General features: G+C 44.6%; 1 protein-coding gene across 1 annotated transcript in view; it reads left to right on the forward strand.

The window, feature by feature from the left end:
• The window catches only part of Cadps (calcium-dependent secretion activator 1), a 721,673-nt gene that overhangs the window by 508,917 nt on the left and 185,877 nt on the right, over window positions 1-26,879 (forward strand). The window contains exon 25 of the mRNA XM_075882731.1: window positions 6,815-6,965. Within this exon, the coding sequence (XP_075738846.1) occupies window positions 6,815-6,965 (151 nt within the window). The remainder of the gene's footprint in view (window positions 1-6,814; window positions 6,966-26,879) is intronic.

The following is a 26,879-nucleotide window of genomic DNA, read 5'->3' on the forward strand; positions in this document are numbered from 1 at the left end:
AACCTCAAAATTCGTATCATCGCGAAATTTATATTGTGAGTGAATATCAATATATCAATATCAAGGGTAATCGTATTATTGAGATTTTAGTGTAATTAAACGGAGATTCTCACAGGGCTCGCTTACGCTATCATGGTCTAACTCTTGAAGGCGAAGCTCAAGCGTCATCAAGTTTTTTAATTGCTGTGTTTGTAACTGCTGTGTAATTGTTTCACACCATACAGTTGAGCACGATCGTTCGAACCCACCTATATCGAATTTTCGGGTATATCGAACTCGCAAGTTATCCCCTTAAAATTGCTTTGTAAAAGTATAGAAAGTCGCACATTTATATCGAACAATATTTTTAGACACCTTTGGATATATCAACTGCCGCGCGAGCTGGAAGGTGGGCTTTAGCACTCTCTGCCCCTACCCCCCCACCCACCCCCCTGCGATCTCCGCATCATCGCGGCTCCGCATGCTAGTTGGAAGGCTGGCTTTAGCACTCACAGCACTCGGCGACCTCTTCGCAGCACCACACCTCCGCAAAAACTTGAAACGCTCAAAAAAGGTAAGTTTCGGAGGGCTCGTACTGCACAATCTCTAACTTGCGGAACAACTTTTTTTCTTTCGTTTCTCTTTCTCTCTTTCATGCTTTCTCCGCGCACCCATCGGCTCAGAGAGCAGAAATGAAAAAGCCGATGTCCTCCTCCTTTCACATTTTCTTTTATTTATTGTTGCTGTTTTGCGAGTTTTGATCAGCCAACTACAGCTCATGCCTTTTGCTGTTGCTCTCGCAGGTGGCCGTTTTCTCGCGAGCTTTGTGTTGCTTTCGTACGTGCGTGGCCTACGTACCACCGCATGTGCAGCATTTCTTTTTAGTGTGCGTGGTGTGCAACCCTGCTGTAGACTCTTTGAATTGTCGATTTCTCGTGTAGCTATGACCAGCGTCAAGAAGCGCCTAATTTTTAGAAGTGCACGCAAAGAAAATTCTGTGGATGGCCAGATGCTGATTACTTAGGCCAAATGGTTTGCCGCTGCACTCGGTAAAACAGCTTTGCCGGCAATAGCGGGTGGCTTCACCGATTTAAGCAGCGCTACAACATCATTGGCAAAACCAATTTTGCTGAAAGCGAAGCTGTCAGCAGCCAGGACATCCAGCAGTGGATGACGAAGGAGTGGCCAGAAGTCTTTGCAAAATTTTCTGCCGCAGTGATCTTCAGTGCATGGCGAGACGTGAAAACGAACACAGTGGTCAACTGCTTTCGCAAGGCAGGTTTCGAGACGGCGGAATTCGCGGGAACCGGTGATGACGACGAGCGCATAAGCGACGCGTTTCGCGAGTTGTCGTCCCGCTTGCTGGCAGCAGTTCCACACGATGTGTCTGCTATGTCCAGGCTGACAGCTCATATGACGAGGAGGATGGTCTGGATGAGGCGCTAGCTACACGCGGCTATTTCGCCACTGAAATAGCAGCAGCTTTCAGCCTTATTTGCCGTTGTATTGGCCACATGGAGGGAACCAGGCTGTCGCACCTGGATGGCCTTGATAAGATTGAGAATAGCGTGTTCAACATTTCAAATGCAAAGAATCAGGCCAAGATTAGCAATTTTTTTCACGAAAACAAATCATTCTGTTGCGGCTTGTGTGTGGCATTAGTTGTCATTCTTGAATGAACCTATTGTAGGTGGTGATGCCCTACAGGTAAGCTCTCATGGTCTTTATTTTTTATGTCGAATTTATCATATATCAAATTAATTCCTGATCCCCTTCGAATTCGATATATCCATATTCCACTGTATATACATAATACTTCACGGCGTCACCTCTGCTATATCTGTCATTGCTGCTGCATGTATTATTAATAATAATAATAATAATAATAATAATAATAATAATAATAATAATATATGAAGTCACGGGTAATGCGCAAAACTAGAGAGGACATTTTCTTACGATCGTGTGTCTGCTAGACCGTCGTAGATAAATCTGTTTCTTTTCGGTACGTTTCGTATAAGACAAACGGGTTTTCGTGCAATAATCTATGCCGTGTCAAGAACAGCCGTAGAAATGAGGTGTGAATACAGTGCATCATTCGCAATAACTCCTTGCCATCGATATCGCCGATCACAACACGCACGCCCCGGGTCGCGGGAGCAAAATTAGACTGCAGCACCACTAGTTTTCGTGACCACCACCTGGCCCGTCTCTCCGGAGAGCTTTCAAACGGATTATAGGCAAATGGCCATTTTGTTTCTTTTGTTCCTGTCCTGCCACTTTGTTCATATATGAGCATGAATTAGAGGTTAACAAGAGCTTTTATAGCGTTTTTATAGTGCCTCTAAATACCTCTTTTTAATTCTGTAAGTGACTCTAAATGCCTATTCTTAAAATCGTTGGCTATATGAATGCTATTTAACTTCAAGTTTCGCTAGTGAGTATAGTTGAAGACAGGTATTTGTTACAGGACAAAATTGAGCTTTTGGAACTCTATATCAGGTGTAACCTATACTACACCTTTTAAGTTTTTTTCAGCACAGTCAAAGTTACAAGGCCTTTTAGCCAATAGGAAGGCCGATCAGACTTTACACATGTTTTCACCTGTATTGCGTCATCTGCTGCGTCTGCTCGCATGGAGCAAATAGAAGGTGCTTCTGCACAACCACAGAATGATGAAGAACGAATGCGAAACCGTGGAGTGTCATCAAGGAAAAGTAGAGTGTAGGTAGAAAAACAAAACAAAAAACGAAGGAGTTGTCTTGGGGGGCTTTTGTTTTGTTTGTCATTTGCTTTTTGAATGGCACTTTGCTAGGTACGTCACATGAGAAATTTTTATGCGACACCGGAAGTTGTTGTGGGTCCAATGGAAAGCTTTGAAATACTAGAATTTTTTAATTGGTTCATTAGAACCCACAAAAGCATGACGCGAAGAGGCGAGTTTGAAATCATTGCCACTCGCTCGGTGTAGACTTCACAAGCAAAATTCCTTACCTGCCCTCTTCGGTATCGAAGCAAGTCGAAGCTAGAAGGTCACACGACTCAGGCGCATCAAGACATGTGCACGCAAGGTTACATTCGCATGACATGTCCATGCCAGGTGATGCACGCAAGCGGTGTTGTGTCGCTTCCACGTTCTCTGTATTCTCTGCCTGTTTCTGTGGGATAGATTTCTCTGTGCGCGCACATTTGGAGAGGCCAGCATGGATGATGTATCCTTACCACGATACGCAGCGTTACACCACCGGAACTGCTCTAAGGGACTGTGCAAACATGCCAAGCGTTGTGAATGCTGGCACCAGCACGATGTGAAGATGGTGAGAACACCAATGCAAACGAAATGAAGGCAGCATAGTCTCACATCTCGCTCGATACAAAGTTAGGAAAAAAATGATGTGCATAGATTCCGTTCGTATGTTTTAATATTTCTGTCAATCTTCATACTTCTATTCAGACAACAGACTGCACAAATTGCACACGTTGCCTCGAATAATTCTCACAGTGTCACGTACTGCTTTGATATACACAAGACCATCCTTTGTTGTATACGTCACCTCCACCACGTTGGGGTACGCACCCATGAGATGAAGGTCAAGCGGCATTCGGTCTGACATTTCACTTTTTTCCAGCGTGTGTAGCATTCAAAACCTTGGCAGTTGAGATTTTGAGTGCCCAGTGCATGCATTCCTGTTGCCTGCAAACTGGTGAAGGGCCCTTTAAAGGAACATGAAGAGGAACAATGACTTGTTTTAAATAAATACAGTGCACTTTGAGAACTCTGATGCCATAAGTTTCATCGTGATAAGTCCATTTTTAGCAGAAAAAAATTACGCTTGAACTTTCTCTTCTAAATTTCGGGCTGAAATCTCTGCACGTGACGTAACAAATTTTGAAATGTATGTTTTGTATTTTTGTGACATTGGATTAAATTTTCTGAATCTCTGTATGCTAGGTCTATGTCACCCACAGGTGATGATGTACTTCGATCATTTCTATCGATTAGAGGCTGTGTAGGACTTGGTAGATGCCTTCAAAGTTTAAGACGTCACGGTGTTTGTTGTGGGAATCTCAAGGTGACGTCTCCACTAGTATTCTCTTTTCTCACATTCTTTTCACTTACCAAGCTTCGTATCATAGGAATAGTAGTGTTTTTAGTTTGTGAAATTGTACTTTACTAATCCACGAAAAATTGTTTTGCTCTTTAGTATCCCTTTAAGGTGTTTACAGACAGTATAAAAGAATAGAAATTGATTTTTTGTGATTATACCAATTTAATACGAGGTAAAAAAACCCTTCTGCCCTATTAGCGCTCTAGCTATTCGCTCCTGTGTTGCCCTTCTCAACCACTCCGTGAAGAGAGCTAGGAGCATGTTCTTCTGAGGGTGGATACTTAAGTCACCATGCTGGACTAGAAAAGGAAAGACTGTATTCTGTGAACCCCGAAGGGAAAAAATTATATGGCTATGCTAAACCATTGGTGCCTTTGTACCACCATAAACAAAAGCATTTCTGTCTGTTTTCCTGCCATAGACACAGATTCCACAAGTATTACTTTAAAAACTTAAATTTTGTCAAAGTTTATTGTGCCTATATTTACGATTTTGGGGGCCTAGAACAGTTTTTTGCCCGCCTTTTTTTGGCTCCTAAAACCTGATTTTTTAGTGCCTCTAAATCTGATCTCTAGTCATGTGACTCATTGACTGCGCCTACTCCGCTTTTCAGGTACGAGCACTACTGAGCACAGCTAAATCGCTCTCGCTCTACCAATGGATGACAGTGCTCTTTCCCTTATTTGACCACTGAAACACACTAGCTCTTGTTGTTCAGCGCTTGAGCCGAAAAGGGAGAGAGGTTCCTTGTTCTTTGAAAGAGTCTCCGAGGGGGCTGGTGAAAGCCGTTCCAGCTCAGATATTGTACTTCCGAGCCGGGAATTGAGGCACTCTACAGTACGCCATCGCATGGTGTTTGACAAGTTGACCACAATGTTGATTGTGACATCTTTTCTTGAAGGAACAGCGGCGTCGCTACGGATGACAACTCGTCCCACTAATTGAATGGGGTAATCGGCAGTCCCTTGGATGCGTCAATACATGCGTGGGACCCATCACTTGAGCGAGGGGCATCGTGGTGCCACAGGTGAAGTGTGATTGCTTCGCCCGAGTCAATGACATTGACGTGGACGGGTGGTGTGTTTCCTGGGGTTAGACAGTGTAGTTTGGGGCCTTTTTCCTCACCCATGAATCTGAAGAAACATGACCCTTTATAACCCGCCATCCCGGGCTGGTTCAAGAGATTTTGCGGCGTAGAGCTTTCGACGCGAGATTGATATAATGTAGCTCCCTTCCCGGTTTCTCCTCTATGTAAATAAACATCTGTAATATATGGCCCTCATAATGCGCCTTCCTTCATGAAATATGGTCTAAACGAGTCTTGTAGCGGGGGCCAGCAACCTGTGACGAAAGCCACTGGACCCGAGCCGCAACAACTGCTAGAGGAGACTTTAACAAGGTGCTTGATTGGGCTGGTTCATGCTGCATGGTAGACGAAGAAAGTGCTATCCCCTCCTGTCAATTGCGCTGTTAAGCACTTTCTTCGTCTACCATGCTAGAAGAGGCATCTTTTTAACCCCAGTCCTAACACTCTGAAGAGAGAAATTTCAGCATGTTTTTGAGTGCTGCTGCTCTCCCACGCTTTATTGCTAAAATTCGGCATGTAAGTGAAACGGCAGTACAAAAAGCCTGGTGCTGTCCCCTCCATTTTCTCCAAAAAGCGGAATCGTGTCCTTATCCTGATGGGTCTACCTTTGACCTGGGCTGACAAGGTCAAGCGCGGACCCATCACTGGCCGAACGTGTGAGCAGAGCCAAGAGCATGTGTGTGGTAATTAGGATAAGGACGGGATTCCCTCTTTTGTCACATAAAATGTGACAGCAGCAGTGATATAATTGTACTGAATGTTTGTAGAGAAGTATCCAAGGTTGGGAATGCATTTTTTCGAATAGTCTTGAAGAACAACGTACGAGTCAACTAGTCTGGTCCTCGAAAAATACTTCTTGATACGGTCGCATTGGTGTTGAGGAAAGGAATCTTGACTTGACCAACTTGAACAGTAATCTTTAGCGGCGAAGGATGGCTGGAGCGTTCAATAATGTTAAAGATTGTAACTGTGTTTGTTACAGCAGTATCTTGTACTTCAGCTACGTTACATTCAACTCATAACCACTGAACTTGCACAAGGACGTCCATCCACAGAGTAACATTGACTAATAAAAATTCAGCATAGGCCGCTGATTGCTTCACATGGAACCGAGTCCCATAATGAGTGAAATCTGCTCATTTTAATTTTTGTTGTTTTCTTTTCTCCTATGTTCTACTATTGATACTTCGTTGTTGTTGGTGCTCTATTCATTTTAAAACGTTTTTATCTTTTATAATGCTAAGCAAGAATATTTGTTTTACTAGCATATTATGCAATCAACTGCCTACACCTTTTACCTGTGTCCTTTTACTTGATTATGACTTGATTGACTGTGCCACTTCATACTCAGGGTGGTGATAATGACTACTGATTACTCACTGTAGTTTCCAGCTATTGTATGTTAACTTTCAGCTTTTCCATGTCACTCGTAAAATATAATCAGTTCTCTTAAATAACCCTGATACCTATTAACACTATAGTAATTACTGCTAATACTACTGTCATGGTTCTACTATGTAATAGCATAATAATACGTACAAATATTATGTACATCTCTATTCATGTTGTGATCCAAACATCCAAGCGGCTGCAGTGACGATAATTCCTCAATGGATTTTGCTTGCTCAATATTGTGCAGGACGCTGCAGGCATTCCAGCAGCTGCAGAAAAAGAGTAAGTGGAACACGACCGACTACATCGTGCCCTCGGAGATGTGCGCCATGATAAACGTGGTACTCGAGGCGCGCATTCAGTCGCTGAAGCTCTGCACCGTCGACGGGGCTGACGTGGTTAGTGGTTTTCTCCGCAATCGCAATGCACATTGTCATGAAACCCCTTTCACTGTGTTCGCAATGTGAAGAAACCTTGTTGACTAGTCACATAGAATCTTAATCAAAACAGGTTAATATCATGTTTTAAAGCAATGAGAAATTGCCGAAGGAATACCAGTATTTTAATCAGCAGATTTCTTTTCATGAGGGAAGCAACTACTTGCTTTTAGCAGAGTGTTTGTCATGCCCTGCTCCTAATGTGCATATTAGGTAGAAAAAAAAAAAAAAAGGCAACGGTCTTGGAAGGACGAAAGTACTCTGGGTGACCCATTGACGCAATATAAAAGTTAATGATATGAGAGTGGATGCATGTGTATCTGAAAGCAGAAGAACGATGCTGCTACACTGGATTACAAAAATCAACAAATTTTATTTCATGGCTCCCGCTTGCACGTATCCCTCAACTTCGTTGTCGTCGCTGCGTTGGCACACCAGTATACGACGGGGCTGCCTGCCGTATAGGCACTGTACACTGACCAGAGGGAGCTGCGTTCCTCGCATTAGCTCATCCCAAAATTGCTTATGTTGGCCGTTAGGAGCACGTGCAAAATAGTCGCACACACGCATCCCGCGTGTAGCCCTGTTACAATGCGCCCGCTCATGCCAGGGAAGGAGAAGTGCACATCACATTCCATTTTGGCAAACTACGTCCCATCATTGCATTTTTTCTCCACTAGGCATTGCATTTGCCACTGCAGTCATGCTGGAAAAGTCAACTGCATGGTATCTGTAGGTGGAGTCAAAGTAAAGGTATCTCCATTTGACAGTCATGACCGAGGAGGCGGTGTGGCAAACGGGTGCTCAATTTTTCTCTATAGGTCGGGGCTAGGAGTGGCGCAGAAGACGGGTAGAGCATGGGAGCTTTCCCTAATAACAGGCAGGTGAGGCTGTTCCCTGTAACACTCTAGACGGTTACCCGCAAATCTGGTCTGACTTTTGCATCAAAGCATTGTGATGGTGAGCGTCTCAACATGCGATTGGGTGTACATCGGCAAGTGCCCCCGACAGTAGAAGGTGACTTGTGTTGAAATCTATTGCATTGATTGAATCACGAGCAAGATGGTTGACGACGCAGGAGAAAAGCTGCTATGCATGACCCACATTAACACGCTACCTTGCGTTATTTTTTACTTGTAAACAGGGGCTTCGCAGCAGTGGTGTAGGGCAGCGCTTATGTTGCTGGATCGACCTTTTGTTCAAACATGGGTGCATGAGGTGACAAAGTGCTGGCTGACGGTACGATCTTCGGCCAACGGCAGCGTTAGAAATAGTTGTCCGATCAGCCAATGTTTCTGGTAGGAGCTGACAGGCACGATGAGCTAACAGCGACATTGGTAATACTTCTTAAAAGCCAATGTTTCTGGTAGGATCTGATAGGCATGCTGGGCTAGGGGTAACGTTGATAATAGTTGTTTCTCCTGCCAATGCTTCTAGTAGTAGCCGACACACATGGTGGACTAAAGGCAATGTTGGTAACGTTTCTTCTGTAAAGAATGCTTATGGTAGGAGCTGAGAGATGTGGTGGGCTAACAGTAACATTATATAGTTGTCTCTTCTGCCAATTCTTCTAATAGTGCCTGACAGGCATGGTGGGCTAACAACGACATTAGTAATAGTTCCTCTTCAGTCAATGCTTCTGCAATGCTTCTGGCAGGAGCTCAGAAACATGGTGGGCTTACGGCAATGTTGATAATAGTTGTCTCTTCTGCTAATGCTTCTAGAAAAAGCGGGCAGTCATGCTGGGCTAATAGTGACATTTTTAATAGTTCCTCTTCAGGCAATGCGTCTAGTAGGAGCTGAGAGGCATGGTGAGCTAACGGTAACATTATAATAGTTGTCTCTTCTGCCAATGCTTCTAGTAGGAGCTGACATGCATAGTGGGCTAACGGCGACGTTGGTAATAGCTCCTCTTCAGGTAATGCTTCTGGTACGAGCTGACAGGCATGGTGGGCTGATGATAACGTTGATAATAGTTGTTTTTTTGGAATGGTTGTGGTAGGAGCTGACAGGCATGATGGGCTAACCGCGACATTGGTAATAGTTCCTCTTCAGGCAATTCTTCTGGTTGGAGCTGAAAGGCATGGTGAGGCTAACGACGATGTTGGTAATAGTTCCTCTTCAGGCAATACCTCTGGTAAGAGCTGAGAGGTATGGTGGGCTAACGGCAACATTGGTAATAATTCCACTTCAGGCAATGCTTCTGTTAAGAGCTGACCGGCATGGTGGGCTGACGGCAACGTTGTTAGTAGTTCCTCTTCAGGCAATGTTTCTGGTAGTAGCGGGGACGCATGGTTTGCTAACAGCAACATTGGTAATAGCTCCTATTCAGGCAATGCTTCTAGTAGGAGGAAATAGGCATGGTGGTCTAACAGTGATGTTGGTAATAGTTCCTCTTCAGGCAATGCTTCTGGTAGGAGCTGATCGGCAAAGTGGGCTAACAACGACGCTGTTCATAGTTTCTCTTCAGGCAATGCTTTTGGTAGAAGCTGACAGGCATGGTGGCCTAACTGCGATGTTGGTAATAGTTCATCTTCAGGCATTGCTTCCAGTAGGAGCTGACTGGCAAGGTGGCCTAACGACAATGCTGGTAATAGTTCCCTTTCAGCAATGCTTCTGGTAGAAGCTAAGGGGCACGCCCTGCCATGGTGGTCTAGTGGCTAAGGTACTCAGCTGCTGACCCGCAGGTCACGGGATTAAATCCCGGCTGCGGCGGCTGCGTTTCCGATGGAGGCAGAAATGTTGTAGGCCCGTGTGCTCAGATTCGGGTGCACGTTAATGAGCCCCAGGTGGTCGAGATTTACGGAGCCCTCCACTAAGGTGTCTCTCATAATCCTATGGTGGTTTTGGGACGAAGCGCACAAATCAATCATGTTGAAAGGCATAGTGGCCTAACAGTAACGTTGGTAATAGTTCCACTTCAGGCAATGCTTATGGTAAGAGCTGACAAGCTTGGTGGGCTGACGGCAATATTATTAATACTTCCTCTTCTGGCAATGTGTCTGGGAGGAGCTGAACGGCATAGTGGGCTAACAGCGACATTGGTAATAGTTCATCTTCAAGTAATGCTTCTGGTAGGAGCTGACCGGCAAGGTGGGCTAACAATGACGTTGGTAATGGTTTTTCTTCAGCAATGCTTCTGGTAGGAGCTGGGAGGCATGGTGGGCTAAGGGTGACATTGTTAATAGTTCCTCTTCAGGCAATGTTTCTGGTAGAAGCAGACTGGCATGGTGGGCTAACGGTGACATTGGTATTAGTTCCTATTACCAATGGGCACGTCTGCTGGTCATCTTGTAGCACCATGTTCAAGCCGCTTCTTTTGTGTGAGCAGATATTCCTGTGCAGTGCAACAGCAATGGCCAGCGCACATCAAGATGCGACCAACTTTGTTATTGAAGAACGTGATGCTACTTTCGCGCAAGTGTCAGCCATCATCGACGAAGGTTGACAACGCTGCTTGCAGCGTCATCAACATAAATTCAAGTGAATAAAAGACTCCCCCCATCCCCGGATTCCTTCAGTGGGCAGCTCGGCTGGTCATCTTGTAGCATCATGTTCAAGCCGCTTCTTTTCTTTGTGCAGGTTAATAACGAAGTATCATCTGTTAAAACTAGCGATCGTTATCTCTTCCAGCTGATGTACTCACGTAGCTTGTATACTTTGTATTGTAATGTTAAGCAAGTGTTTTTGTCCCTACTGTTGCTAGACGAGGACGTTGAATCCAATCCAGGACCCTCCACTGCGGAATTGTTGTCACAGTTGATTGAAGGTCAAAACAACATCCAAAAAAGGCTTGGTGATATCGAGCTGAAATTAAAAACTGTGGAGGAAACTTCTCAGATAATTAAAGGATTCAGCAAAAAACAGCCTGGAAAATACGGTTCAAGACTTAGAACGTGAGCTCGTTGATTTAGAGAACAGAAGCAGGTGTAACAACCTTGTTGTGTTCGGCATACTGGAAAAGAATGATGATGCCTCTGACGACCTCATGGATAGCGTAGTTTACGATGTGTTCAGGCATGCTTTAGACGTGAACGTAAACTCAGTCGAGCTAATTCATAGGCTAGGGCGAAGGCAGCATGGTAAAAACCGTCCAGTGATCGTGCGTGAAGTTTTTCGACCACAGGGAAAAAGTTAACGTTCGCAAAGGTTGCTTCAAATTAAAAGAGAAGGGAATCTCAGCCTCGGAGGATTTCTCTGCAAGCACTCGGCTCGTCAGGAAGTTTCTTTGGAACAGCACTTCAGATATTAGGAAATCGGGCACAAAGGTGAAACTTGTACATGGCAAAATTAAGATTGACAATCGATTGCTAACATTAGATGAAGTTCAGCATGGAATGGTCTCTGTGAGCAGACCGCTTACCAGAGGAACTCGTAACAAATGAAACGACAAGAACGGGGGACTTTTCCGATGCCTAAATATTAACGCCCGTAGTATTATTCTACGCGACGATTTATACAGTGTTGGGTTAATATATCACCCTCATCTTTTGACAATTCCTGAAACCTGGCTTCACACTGACATTACTGACGACGAGATCATGCCCCAAGGTTGCCGCATCTATCGCAAAGATAGGAGTAGTCGAGGCGGCGGAGTTGCAATCATATTTAAGGGAACCTTACAAGTTGAAAGATTAGCCGATATACCAGATCTTGAGTGCGTAATCGTGAAAGTAGACACAGGCAATCTTAACTTCATAGTCGGCGCTTTTTGCCGCCCCCAGGCACAGACGAAGCATTCTTTGATAAGCTTAATGAATTTTTTTGCATGGTCCACGGTGACCCAGTAATATAATAGTTGGCGGTGATTTTTACATTCCTTCAGTTATATGGGATACTGATTTTCCTGTACCGTCTTCAGATGCAGTGAAACGTTTAGCCGATATAGTTCTTTTTTATGATTTAACTCAACTAGTTAAGCAACCAACCCGCGTACAGCATGCTGCGTCGTGTAGCGACACCAATGTGCTTGATGGAATATCCGATCACAAATTGGTTTACATGAGCGTTAATCTTAATGACGTTCAAAAAGGCAAAAGGGAAGAACGCTTGGTGTCTGTCTTCCCGCGTGCAAAAGATGTAGAAAGACTGGACACATTAGACTTACATTTTTCTCGATTCACTTTACTTTCTGAATTTAGTACTTGTACTGTTAACAACTTTTGGTGTTTCTTCAAAAACCTTGTGTTGCAGTGCGTTCATGATTTTGTGCCAGAAAAAGTGAAAATAATAAAAAATGTTAGCCCATGGATTACTATGCCAGTTGTTCGTTTTGGGCAAAAGGCAAAGATGATAAGAAAACAACATCGTTAGAACCCCACTCCGTCGACCATGCATAAACTCGCCAACATTCGCAAAGAATTAAAAGACAGTATCAAGAAAGCAAAAGATCAGTACTATAACGTCACTTTAGAAAACTTCTTGCTGTCATCCCCAGCGAAGTTCCGGCAGCATTTTGCCCCACAAAAGAAGCGTTTTCATAATATATGTGTAAATGGGGCTATTGTAACTAACAAAAAAACTATCGCAGAATCATTTAACACGTTATTTTGTTCAGTGTTTACTGATGACGATAAGAGAAGGCCATGTTCAAAAACATTTCATGATATCCCACCAATAAGTGAAGGAATCTTATCTCTGCTTTTTAACATAAATCCCAAAAAGACGCCTGGTATTGATAGCATACCTAACTCGTTCCTTGTGAGGTATGCTGAATGGTGCTCGAAGTTTTTATGCATTATTTTTCAGAAGTCACTGTCACAGCGCGCACTTCCAGATGACTGAAAATTCAGCAAAATTATCCCGATACCCAAATCGTAAAAGATGTCGCGACCAACATTGTGGTCACGACATTAGTGTAAAAAAAAGCTCATGAACAAATCTACTCATAATAATTATGATGAGTAGTTTTGTTCATGAGCTCTTGTGGGTTTACCTTCCCAAAACCACCCAAACTTCCTAATACTGATGTTGTCCAATGTACACCTAAATCTAAGTGCACAGGTATCATCTTCTCCTCCATTGTAATTGCGGTTGCTGTGGCCGTAATTCGATACCTTTATCTGTGGGTCAGCAGTCAAGCACCATAACCGCAAAACCGCCATAACGTGTAGCAAAACTACTACTATAAGAGGCGCGCACGTTATGTTCTGGCAACAAAACGTTTACATAAGATACTCGATGTCTGATTGGTACACACGTAGATCAATGAAAAGAATATTGGTAATTCTCGCCTCAATCGAATCCTAATAAATTCACGTCAAAAAGCTTGCAATGTTTTATTTATAAAATCCATACCTGTGTCACTGGAGAAAACTTCTGGAGTGCGCAAGAGGGCAATATAACTGAGTGAAAGAAGACAAGAAGCATCGCCGATAAAATCCAACCATTGATTTAGCCAACATTGCTTCAAGAGCGGTAACAACACATAAAAAAGGAATAATACTAGTTGTGAAAGCCGTCAGCTGAGGATTCTTACACACGACCATCCCAGCACACAGCAGAGTAACAGTAAGTTTGGTCTAATGTTACCAGCAAAACTCGTCAGCTAAACCGATATCAGCGAAAGTATGGCGGAACAGCAGCAAACTTGGCCCCGTGTTGCCAGGGAAAGCCACCTGCTAGGTCAATGTCGGGACTGCGAGACAGCGGCAAACCCGGCCCATTGTTGCCGGTGAAACCCATCGGCAAAGGCAATATTAGCGAAAGTAGGGCCATTGGCTCATCTATTTTATCAATGCCAGCCAGATGCACCCGATCCTCCTGTTCACCAACTCCCCCCTAACCCATTACTCCTCTCGTCCATCACCTAGCTTCGCCTCTGCTTTGCGGTCATGGGAAAGAGAGCCCTTCATGCAGCATCTTAGAACAAGAATAATATAAAGTAATTTTTTGTTCAGTTGTGTACAGATACGTTGGGGGGTGTCTTTCATTCCTCGTTATCACAATGTTGGCAGTCACGCTGCCTCCGTAATGATACGGTGTTTTCAGATAGCATGTCACCGTTCGTGACTCTAAGCGGGCAATCAATTGGGCGCGTCGCAGTGACGTCGCTTCATAACCAGTACTGTGAGGTGGCAGTGGCATTGCTTCCAACCACAAAGAAGGAGCGCAAAGAAACAAATCTGGCAGACGTGTGATATTGGGGAGGAACACATATGTATGACATTTCCGTCGAAAAGCGCTCGGAAGCGTGGGTCATGCAAGCAGCTGTATTCCTCTGATGGTGTTGCATTACGACCCCTCTCTCAATTAAGGTGGACCGACGGCTCCCGTTCAAGAGCGCGTGTTTACACTGGCATTGAATGAAATAAAGGAGGTGTTAATGCTGTGGCAAACTCGGCCCAATGTTGCCAGTGAAAACCCAACATCCGCTGAAGGGCAGCTAAGCCAGCCCAATTATTCCGGCGAAAGTCGATAGCTCTCCCGATACTGGTGCCACGCCAGCAACGCCGACCCTACTTTGGGCCACACAAGGCCACCTTAATACCGATATTGGCCCGACGTTGTGTGCTGCTTGGGTTGACAGCCATGCTTGTACTAGTTCCTCTTCAGGCAATGCTTTTGGTAGGAGCTGACAAGCATGGTAGCATAACGGCGACATTGGTAATAGTTCCTTCTTGGGCAATGCTTCTGGTAGGAGCTGAGAGGCATGGTGGGCTAATGGCAACTTTGTTAATAGTTCCTCTTCAGGCAATGTTTTTGGCAGGAGCTGAGAGGCATACTGGGCTAACGGCAACGTTGGTATTAGTTTCTATTCAGGCAATGCTTCTAATAGGAGCAGAGAGGCATGTTGGGTTAACGGCAATATATATCGCTTACAGTTGTCTCTTCAGGCAATGGTTCTGGTAGGAGCTGACAGGCATCTTGGGCTAAGGGTAATGTTGGTAATAGTTCTTATTCAGGCAATGCTTCTAGTAGGAGCAGAGAGGCATGGTGGGCTAATGGTAACATGTATTGCTAACAGTTGTCTCTTCTGGCAATGCTTCTGGTAGGAGCTGACAGGCATGGTAGGCTAATGGCAATATTGGTAATACAGTCGAATCTTGATAATTCGAACTCAAAGGGGCCCGAAAGTTTGTTCGAATTAAAAGAAGTTCAAATTAGTGAAAGCTAAATAAACGGAGGGCTCTCCGTACAGTGGTGCATGAGCATTGAGCTGACACACGAGGGGGAAGTTTCAGAAGACTTACATTTATTCACAAATTGCAGGACATCCGTTATTAACTGAAGTAATCAGTGATGCACGTCTGCACATGTTTGCCTTGCAGCGAGTCAATTTCGCACGCAGCTTGCAAAGCATTTTTACTTTGGCTTCAGCATTCTCCTGGCAAGAGAAGTTGCGCGCGGAAATGTGCCCTTGTCAGATGCACGTCTGCACACGTTTGCCTTGCAGCGAGTCAATTTCGCACGCAGCTTGCAAACCATTTTTACTTTGGCTTCAGCATTCTCCTGGCAAGAGAAGTTGCGAACGGAAATGTGCCCTTGTCAGATAGGAAGGAGATGCGCCGTGAAGCGCTTTGTCCCAGAGTCTCGCATAACTCATCAACCTATCATCATCCGTACATCTGTCCCGGCTCTTCCTCCCCCCCTTCCCGGCGCCGACACTTTCTGAAGACGTCGACAACAACGACTGCGTAGCGAAAAGCCACAGCATGGCCAGTATTAAGACAGGGCACGGCGCTAAACACAGCGCCAGAGAACACAGGCACGGCGCTGAAGCATCAGCCGCCAAGAAGTAAGCAGCAGCCGGTAGCCAAGCAGAAACACTTTTTATATACACAAGCATCACTATATATTCACATGTACAACGTCCCCTAGGGGCCAGCCAACCAGTTCTGAAACTGGAACTGAAACCACGACACCACATCATCCCCCTCTGAAATGAAGATGAAGTGGGGTCCTCCACGCAATCAATGCCACACACTGCACGTAGCACAAAGTAGCTCAACGTAGCAATAGCACAACGTAGCACGTAGCACACACTGCAAGTAGCAGTACAAAGGATACGAATGTACGGCACACTATAAAAGCAAGCAAGCTACATGAAAGCAAGGCACAGCGCACAACATACAGCCCATCATCCCCTCCCCCGAGAGAGAATGTCCACATAGTTGCTCTCCTGTTTGTGTGTACGGCGCTGATGCCTGTACCAGTGCAATTTCCACAGGAGGTAGCTGGTATGTTGCTGCCCACAGCAGTCCGGTGGACCAACACAATAGGCCCATGGCTCTGCATCCAGGGTACCTTCGGCATAGTCGGGGCCGGAACAGGCAGGTAACGACCCTCCGATGATGCATGGCTTGGCGCCACCAATGTAGAACCGTGCCGAGAGCAGGAACGGGCACGGGAGGCGTAGACCGGACCAGCGGAGGAACTTTGGCAGCACGTAGAATAGGAACTGACTCTGGAATCATGGCGGGAACGCTTGGTGGATGCACCTCTGGTGGACGGCAAACAGAAACAGTATCTCGGAGATTATCCCCAGTCTGAAGAAGTACAGCCGTGTCAGGAGAAGCAGCATGCAGAACGAGAGCAGGCACAAGCGAAGGATGGACAACTAATGCAGGAAAAGTATGGTCAGCAGCGGCAGGCCCGTCCGGAACAGCCATCCTCACAACAGCACTCTCATTCGAAGCATGTGCAGTCAGGATATGCTCAACTGCATGACACAAGGCAGCAGCAGGCGCCTCAGGAGCATGGCCAGCTTGGACACTAACTTGCAGGACAGTAGCTGTATTGGTCACTGTCGATGTGCCTTGATGACCAGTCGACTCCGTAGTAGTGCGGCAGACCCGCGTGAAGTGTCCACGACATCCGCACTGCAAACACATCTGGCTCCTGGCAAAGCAAGCGGCGGAATCAGCCCAATGCCACATCGAGCCACAGCAGTAACAGGCACCCATGCGAGCCGGCGGCGAAGCTGGAGAGGAGGTGTCAGCAGCAGCGGAGGGGGAGACGGTGCACGCAGGAGAAGTCCTGCCGGCGCCATCTTGCGGCAAAGCTTCGGGAGGACGGCGACCATTTGGCCTGGCATCTCGAATAATTCGGCGAGCTGAGCCGCCATCTTATAACTGTTGTAAGAGTTCCTCGATGTGAGGTAGAGGTAACCTGTTCACCACAATAAACTTGTTCGGCTCAAGGAGATCGACGCACAGTCGGATGGAATTGTCCTTCTTGCGAACGATTAACAAGGGAGACACCCAGTCCGAAGCATCCTTCCTCTCAGTGATGCCAATGTACTCTAGTCGTTGCAGCTCGTCTGCAACTTGTTGCCTCAGCAAGACGGAGAGACGACGACGTTTGGCCGCCACGGCTGCACACGAGGTCGACGCTTGACAAGGTGAATGAAATTCCGGACGGTGCGGATGTCCAATGAAAACAGGTGGTGATACTCTGGTGGCGCATTCCCCGAAACCGCCGAGGAGTTGACGAGAGAACAAGTCAAGGTCTCACCTCTGATAAATATTTTCAGAGCTCGGATGGCATCAAATCCCAGCAGCGAGGTGCCTCTTTTCCATGATATAGAAAGGAATCGTGGCGCAGTTGCTGTTGTATGAAACTGCTGTTTTGAAACAGCCATGAATATTTATGGCTTGCTCTGAATAATTCTGTAGAAGAAGGTGCAAAGGTAGCTACTTGATATGCGAAAAGTTTCTTTTATAATCTTGAATGTTGAGTAATGACACAGCTGCTCCAGTGTTGACGAACATGTTTAAAGTGAATCCATTGATCCGTATGGGAAGAAGGAGAAGTCCAATAGTGGTGGCCGTTTCGTCCACTTGCAGGACAGTAACTGTACTGATCACCGTCAATGTGCCTTGATGATCGGTCGACTCCATAGTAGTGCAGCAGACCTGCGCGATGTGTCCACGACGTCCACACCGTGAACATGTCTGGTACCTGGCAGGGCAAGCAGCGAAGTTGGCCCAATGCCGAGGTGCAGCGGTAACAGGCACCCGCGTGAGCTGGCGGCGAAGCTGGAGAGGAGGTGTCCGCAACAGCGGAGGGTGAGGAGGTGCAGGCAGAAGAAGTCCCGCCGGCGCCATATTTCACTGAAGCTTAAGGAGGACGGACGCCATTTGGCCTGGCATATTGAATCGCTCAAAGAGCTGAGCTGCCATCTTGAATTAAACGTGACGACATGGTGTCGACTTGCGCTCCAGAGCATCGCGCGGCCAACCTGCTCCTTCTCTCTCGCTATGTCGAGCACCTTCTGTAGAAGTCCTTGCCCATCTTGAAAAAAATTCTTCCAATGTGCGGTGACGCGATGCCAGAGACAATCTGGTCGAAAGCGAGGATATTGCCCGCTGCGCTTAATTCACAAAGCTTGGCTATTGGCGTACTTCCTGAATAAATTTGACCGGCGACTGGTTTGGTCCCTAATGCAGCGCTTTGAAGTAGGCACGCAGACACCACGCCGCGTCCGGTTGCGGATCAAATAGTTCATTAAGCAGCCCAAGAGCTGTGTCGTAAACACTCAGTGTCGTCTCCTTAGTTGGCCGGTTGGCTCCTGGCTGTTGATCATCTTTGGCGGCAAGCAAGTAGGTGTTGAGTCCCTCGACGCCCTAGGCGCCGGGATATCCGTATTTATGATTGCCGAAGAGACAGTTGAGAAGACAGTTCAGAAGAGACGCGCATGTCGTTAGCCCTCGTGATTGGACTGGCACGCAAAGTGTAGAAGAGTAGAAATGGATGCAGGAAATACAGTACCAATGAGAGAGCTTTCACGGGTGCTGAGTCGACAGCATGAGGAAGAAGGCTGGATGCCCACTTTATTGCCCGATGCTCCTGGATTGCAGATCCTCATCACCGAAATGTTTTATCCTGTGGCGGACTTGCCGCACGGAGAAAACAGGGCATGGCGCTGAAGCACCGGCCGACAAGAAGTACGCAGCAGCCGGTACCCAAGCAGGAACTCCTTTTATGTATGCAAGCATCACTATATTGCAAAGGGCGGCATGATGCACTTGTACCGCTGTCACTCCGCCGAGCAGGTATCTGCAGGTGACTGTGCTAAGGTTGCTTGCGACGAGTCAAAATGGCCCGCTCATCGCCACTGGCCATCTCACCATCGCTGTTTTCTGATGTTTATTCAATAAGGCTCTGCTGCAAACGCGTGGAAGTTATTTTCACTAATCGCCGCCGTTACCGAAAGAAGGAAAACATTTGGCGGCACTTCGTGATGTCGGCGGGCTGAGCGTAGCTGTGAAGTATTAGGCGATAAAATGTCATCTCTTCTTTCTTGATTTTATGGCTTTTTGTGTTCAAAGGCGTTGTTGGTTAATAGTCGGCGGTCATAGATGCCAAGGACGGTGTCAGAGAAGTTCAAAATTAGGTATTGCGTGACATGAACAGACGACGAAGGTAAATGACACGTCCAGATATAATCATGACATGCGTGTAATGTAAAACATGACTACATGCTATGCTCATAGTGCGCTCGCGGCCGTTTCGTTAGCTCACATATACCAAATTTGGTATTACATGACGTGAATGGTTAATGAAGGTAAATGATTGGTGGAAACATGATAATCATGACATGCATGTCATATAAGAGCATGACTACATAACAAGACAATAGTTATAGCGTGAGAACAGAATGACGACAAAGAGACAGGAAGGACACGAGTGCTCGTGTACTTCCTGTCTCTTTGTCATTGTTCCGGTCACGCGCTCTAACTATCGTCATGTCATGCCACTACATACCAAGCTCATGATGTGTTCATGTACAGTCGTTTCTCTAGCTTTATGTATACTAAATTGGGTATTGCGTGACGTGAATGAAGGATGAAGGTAAATGACACGTCCAATCATCATCTTCATCATAATGTGCGTGTCTTGTAAAAGATGACTACATGACACGATCATAGCGCCCTTGCGGTTGTTTCGCTAGTTTCACATATACCAAATTTAGTATTCCGTTAGGTGAATAGCTGAAGGTAAATGATACCTTCATACGTGATAACCATGACATGCATGTCATGTAAAACATGATTGCATGTTATGCTCATAGCCTGCTTGTGGCCATTGCATAACATGAATGGACAACGAACACAAATGCCAGGTGCAAACATCATAATTATGGCATAGAAGTCATGTATGGCATAATTTACGTGCCTACCACTGCTGGTGCTGATATTGGAAATGTTTGTGGTACCGTCATTGCAGGACTAGAACAACAAGCTTCTATTTTATCTTTTTACGTAAGTGCGCATAACATTTGTACTTCAGTTTACTGTGTACTTCGTCCGTCTGCCTCATAAGGTTGTGCTGATTTTAAAGTGACATTAACTTTCCTCATTCGTGCTTCACATATCATCGATTTCCGCTGTACGTGGGATCTGCCAATTTTATTCTTGTTTTTCTCACTTCCCTTCGGCCAGTGACAAAACGCCTGAAAAGTGAGCAACCTCGCACGGCGAGCTTTTTCTGTAATGATTAGAAGCTCCTCTGTTGGGCTGAGGTGAATGCCCACTAGGTTTTCGCATTTAGAAGAGCGTTCATAGGGCAGGTCATTTCTGCATGCGGGGGAAAAACTTAATCAAGCAGTTTGCATAAATCTTTTCAGTTCCTGAGTGTTTGAAAAGGGTCTCATTTCATTATACCTTGTACTTTTGATGGGTCAGCATAGATTTTTTTTGTTATCAACAATATGCCCAACAACTTTACCCTTTGTACATTGAATTTGCATTTCTGGTGGTTCAATATGACACCATGTTTCTGTAATCTTTGCAGAACCGTTTTGAGATGGGTATTGCACTTTGCTTGCATCATGCCATACATCAGCATGTCCTTCGTGTTACACACAACGCCTTCTAGATTGTTCAGAAACTGTGGCATCTTCCTATGTAAGAACTATGGTCCAGAACTGATTTCAAAAAAGTAATCTCTTAAGTACCTGGCAAATGGCAGTATAAATGTGGTCATGCTTCAAGACTCCTCCGGCAGCTCGAACTGCAAAAATCCTGAATTGGCATCATCTTTGGAAAATGTTGAGGTTCAGCAGGTTGCGCCAGCACATGTTTACTCACAGGCAGAGGGTGAACCTCAACAAACTTGTTTAGCCTGGTCGGGTACACGCATTTGTGCACATCTCCATTAGGCCGTTGAACAATGGCCATTACAGAACAGCACTGTGTTTGCTCCTCAACTGGCTCAATGACTCGGAACTCAACCTTCTCTTCCAGTTTTGTGTTTGCTGGCGACATTGAAAGTATGAGAACTTTTCGAGGAGTGGTAAAAGTACCGGTACAGCATCTTCTTTAGGGTATAAGGCCTAGTGGAAAAAGCAAACTTTTTCTCAATATGTCGTTTTCCAGTATTTGGTTGTGTTAAATCCCCAATTTATTGCCCCTCATATTGCTAAATAAAGTTTCTGTCTGTGTAGTTTCTTCCCAAAGGTACAAGCAAAAATGTTTGACCACTCACCACATATGAAACCGATACTGAAAGTGCTAATTGTGTGTCATTCATAAGATTAGCTTGATATGTAGTACTTTGTTGGTGATTTGGCACCTATATTAAGAGCGAACATATAACAATACTCTAACGATGCTGTCAACACATCATTTTTAGTCAGAAAATTCATAACCTTCTCACCAGGTGAACGTGTAATGTAATATAGATGTGCTTTTCACGTTCAAGGGCACTTATGCGAGCATGTAAACTACCACATTTACTTTGGATGATGATGTGCATGATTTAAATAATGGCAACAAAACCACATTTGATGTTTTTAAGCAAATTAGGATCAAGCTTGACCACTACACTGGAAAAGTGTGCCTCACAAATGATCAGCACTGTAGCGTCAAAGCACCTCGTCATGTCACTGTTGCTGCAAAATGAGCCTGAAAAAAATTTGAGTTGCCGCTAATTGGCACACAATAGTATAGTCTACGATAAAACTGCGACAAATATTGAGAGCTTTAGCCCTCCCAATTGCCTTGTGTAAGCGCTGCACCTGTTTTGATTATTTTTTTTCGTCGATTTTTTCATAACATATATTTGTGACATTTTTCCTATGCAAACAGTCTTAGCTCTTTTGCTAATTAACTATTTTCAATAATACTTTGCATACTTTCTTATCACAATAAAAGGCATGCAATGAACCTAATTGAGCAAAATTATGCCACAAGATTTATAATTGCTGCCTGTTACATGAAGGTGTTCATCAGATCTATTTATCAGATCATCAGATCTGATGAAAAGAGATCTATTCATCAGATCTCTTTTTTTTTTTTTTGCTCATTGCACAGGCCAAAACACTTTATATGCAGTGAAAAATCTTTAACGAGCGCAACTTGAGTTAGAAGGGTTCACGCAAGGCATACCTTAAAAATGAAAAATTAACACAAAATATCAGTTGCTTTATAATTCTCAAATGTGCCTTAAAAGGTGTGATTTATATTGCAGACAAGTAGTCTCTAGTAATTATAACTTCTTTAAAAAATTCACAGCTTTGCCGCAAAGGCGAAGCAATGAAGGCGATAGGAACAAATTGGAAGGTCATGCGCAGGATGGCAAGCAGATCAAAATCTTCCCCACATTTTTCACGCACAAAGGACGCACAAAACGTACTCACAGGTGCAAATTAACGTGAATAAGGGTCTCTGTTCTTACTTCGCTGTGTCTGAAAAGTGCGCCCTTTTTGCAAATGAAGGCTGTGCATTGAGTGCAGTTACCTTTATGCACCCAGTAAAATAACAACGTTCAATTGCACGTAAACAAATTTGTTTTGCTGGTTGCAGTAACTGGTTCTAAGTTATCAAAGTGTGTATTTTTCTGGTGTATTGTTTCCAGTGCTCTTAAGTTTGTGTACAACAAGTGTTGTATTGTCTTTTTACTAGTGGTTATATTTTGGAATAAATGTTCGCGTGTGATTGCACGTAAACGAATTTTGTTTTGCTGGGTGCAGTAACTGGTTCGAAGTTTCCTAAGTGTGTATTTTTCTGGTGTATTGTTCCTAGTGCTCTTGTGTTTGTGTACAACTAGTGTTGTATTGTCTTCTAGACAAGAACTGTCTTCTATGCCATCTTTAAGTATGTACCGATTACTCAGGGTTTGTATACAATTGACGCCATTTTTTCAAAATGTACCTTATGAGTTTTGCCTCGAGACCCCTACAGGCATTTCTGCCTCCAGCCACTCTTAGACGTTCTGACAAATATGCCTCCGTACAAACATGAAACTGAAAACTGTATTGTGTATCTAAGAATTGATGCCCTTCTGCTTTGGTCTCGTATGAGACTGGTAGTATCGAAAATAAATAAATAAATAAAACAGAATAGTTCCGATGAAACTCAAAGGCTAGCCAAAACGGTTCTCTGGACTGCAAGATAAGGGCGCGTGATCGAGCGTACACCCTCTTATTCTCTATGCGGGCCAAAGTAGGCGTGAGAGATGAGAGCTGATAATGCTGAAAACACGATAGTTTCCCCCCGAGATGTCCGCAACAGAGGTAAGTGATAGATATGAATAGCTTGCCGTTTGAACATTGAAGGAGGTACCTCTCAGTGGCTCTGTGGTTAACGCCTCGCATCGACGACGTGGAAGTCCCACATTCGATTCCGCACTCCAAAGTCTTTTTTCTGGGCTTTTTTTCTTTCTTGCATTTTCATATATATATAGATACGTATACATATACGGTGCAGACATGACGCCAACGCCGGCGGGGAAATCTAGCTGGGAGTGTCCAGATAATTGCTATCGCACTAAATATTTTCTGTAATTTGGCCTCATACCTTAAAGCTTGATTTAACCTACACTGGTAAAGAGTTGGGGAAGCTCTGGGTTGACAGCTTTACTTTTCTGACTGATAACTTGATCAAGGCGTCTTTGACAAGAGTGGCACCTGAAGACCGTCCACAATGTATATCGCTATACCGCGAACTCAGAATGACAGCAGAGGACGAGAACATGTGCGCCAACTGAGTTTATTGCTCAGAGCAGGAAAACATACAAAAAGACCGTGTGAAAGCAAAAAAAAATATTTTAAAAATTAAAAAAACAATGGAAGAAGTCTAAGGAAAGAAAGACTAAAAGACTATAGTCGGTGACAAGCTAAGAATAAAAAGTGAAGTGTACCACTGTCCATTTGCATTATGTACGTGTAACTGCAGTTGCTCATTACTATGACGTAAGACGTAAGAGTCACGATGAACCTATGAAAATTCAGCATTGCGCCATTCGTAACGAGAGGCGATGTGCCGCTGCACAGTTTTCTGTGGTGTTTTCTTCATCAAGAAGTGTGCTCAGATTTGCGTGCTCGTTAAAGAACCCCAGGTGGTCTAAATTTCCAGAGTCATCCACTACGGAGTCTCTCATAATCATATAGTGGTTTTGGGACGTTAAACCCCACATATCAATCAAGTCATTTCTTTGTCAAGAAGCTATTTCGTCCAATCTTCCTCGGCATCATCCTCATTGGCCGTCGTTCGATGCTGGCGTTTATGATTTTGCAGCGTTTCAACTGAACCGAAGCAGCAGAGCTTCATCACGTTTTGTCCGTTTGGCAGCGTGAAGCAGCAACACGGCGTTTATTCTCTGCGTCGCCAGGATGACCACTTTCGACGATTGTCGTCGTGCTCATTCGTGTGCAGTAAGGTGAAGGTGAAGTCTGAATGTGAGCGTGTGTGTTATGTAGAATGTACGCGTCTGTAATTTACCGCTTGCAAAAGGTGTGACATCAGCGTTGCTGCGCGTGTCGCAACGTAGGAATCTTGGTGATCATTTGCGATATGCGCTGTGTGGTGCACTCATATGTGTGTTGTGAGTGCGGGCGAGGTGTGAGAAAAAAGCAACCGACAGGGCATGCCAGCGTCACACAGTACGAGAGTAAACAAACCAGGTGGGAAAAATATGCATCGGTGTATGCAATAAAAAGTGAATTGTGGTCATCGTGTGTAATTATTTTTACGTGTAACAATTGGTGCAGCTGCGTCATTTTAACGGAATCTATCGCCACCGGCTCATAATTACATGCCAGATTGAAGTGTTCATTGCCGAAGCACTTGTCTCATGCTCAAAGTACAAATGCTTTGCATGAAAAACACCGTGCGAGGTTCTTCAAACCGGGAAATGATGCGAGCTATATAATATCGCTGCATCGATCAGTATCGATGCAGTGATCGAGATAAATCAGGATCAGTTACATTGATCGTGATCGTCACTGAAAAGACACCGCTGAAAGTATTGTTGAGTGAAAAAAAAAGAGAAACATTTCGTTTTTTAAAACATTGTATCATCCTTAATGATATCATATTAGGAAGTCCTACTTTTTCACATTTTTTTTTTTCATTTTGCCTGAATTGCGTGCTTGTATTACACATGGAGGTAACTTGCTTATATTAAATTAGAGTCCCATGAAAGAAAAGATGGATAAATAGAACTGTCTTGTGAGGCAAAGTTCGGCACGCAATTCACTCGCATTCGCCGGAGAGAAAAAACCTCCTTGCCTGCACAGATACACCTTTTCACCGACACATTCAATAAAGGTAGTGGCCCCTGTGACAGCAAAACTGGGCCCCGCCTTGAAAATGTTTAATATTCAAGGGCTGGTGTGTTCATGTCAAATCATCGAGTGCAAGTGGTCAGACGAAGAATATAAAAAATCACCTACAGATTTTAGTCACTGTCATTTAGCTGTATACACCACCTTGGCATGAACTTAACGAGAATGTATGCAATGGCTCCCACTGTTAAACACAATGTGCGCTACGCGCTTTTATTTTGTTGAAAGAAGTCGTGAAATAAATCATTGGCATTTACCTGAAACACGATGACAAGCACCGAAATTCTAGATGCACATTCGGTATTTACGGCACCACAAGAACCAAAATTCACGAAGTCAATTCCAGATCACTTATTTATTCTTTATTTTGAGTCATAGTAGTAATAGTTACAGCAGATAGCAAAGAAACCTGGTAGCGAAAGTTTCAAAAAACACATGAAAATTGCAAACAACCTTTTGAAATTGCATTTAGGCCCCAGTGTCATTTTTTGAAAGTGCAGAAAGAATATTTTATTTCATAACTTCACTTTAACTGGGACACTGTTTGTTTTAGTACCACTGTAGGTACCGCAGAGAAACGCCGTCTTCGAGAGATCTTGCACTGCTTCTTTGTGGACTTTGAGATAAGTGCAGTGGGTGGTGCGATATAAACAATAGATATATTGCAAAGCTGACGCGGAAGTCCGCACCTTCTCAAGTTTTTTTTTTTTTGAGCTTCGGATTCTGTATTTCAATACCAATCAAGTATTGTAAGGTAATGGTTGTATGCGTGAAAATTATGGCCACTGTTTGGGAACTGGTTCCTTTGTAGTGCGGTGGCATGGAAAATAAAGAAGGACAATGAGGCTTAGTGGGTGGAGCTTATATGTGTTCTTAGGTTGCCACCGACTACAGCTGTGCACACCGATACTTTCAAGGAACCTTAATTCCTTCTCGGATAGAGACAATTGCCAACGCATGAGTCTTGTTCACATGTCATCTGCGCAGCCTCGAGAATGATTCAGGTGCGATCATCTCTGCGCTTATACAGCCTCACTTTGTCTTCAAAAAGAGATGCACAGATACAGCAGCACTTTTTCGGTTTCAGGGTGAGTCCGAAAGTCTTCATTACTTGAAGTACAGCTTCAAGGCGCCGAAGGTGCTCGTCGAAGCTTGAGGACAACATGACGATGTCGTTTAAGCAAACAAGACAAGTCTGTCACTTCAATCCTGCCAGCACCATGTCCATAACGCGTTGAAAAGTCGCAGGTGCCGAGCAAAGACTGAAGGGCATGACCTTGAACTAGAAAAGGCCGTCTGGTGTTATAAACACAGTTTTTTCTCGGTCTCTCTCATCTACATCGATCTGCCAATAGCCTGTCTTG

Source organism: Rhipicephalus microplus, unplaced genomic scaffold, assembly GCF_043290135.1.
Source record: "Rhipicephalus microplus isolate Deutch F79 unplaced genomic scaffold, USDA_Rmic scaffold_13, whole genome shotgun sequence".
Taxonomy (NCBI): domain Eukaryota; kingdom Metazoa; phylum Arthropoda; class Arachnida; order Ixodida; family Ixodidae; genus Rhipicephalus; species Rhipicephalus microplus.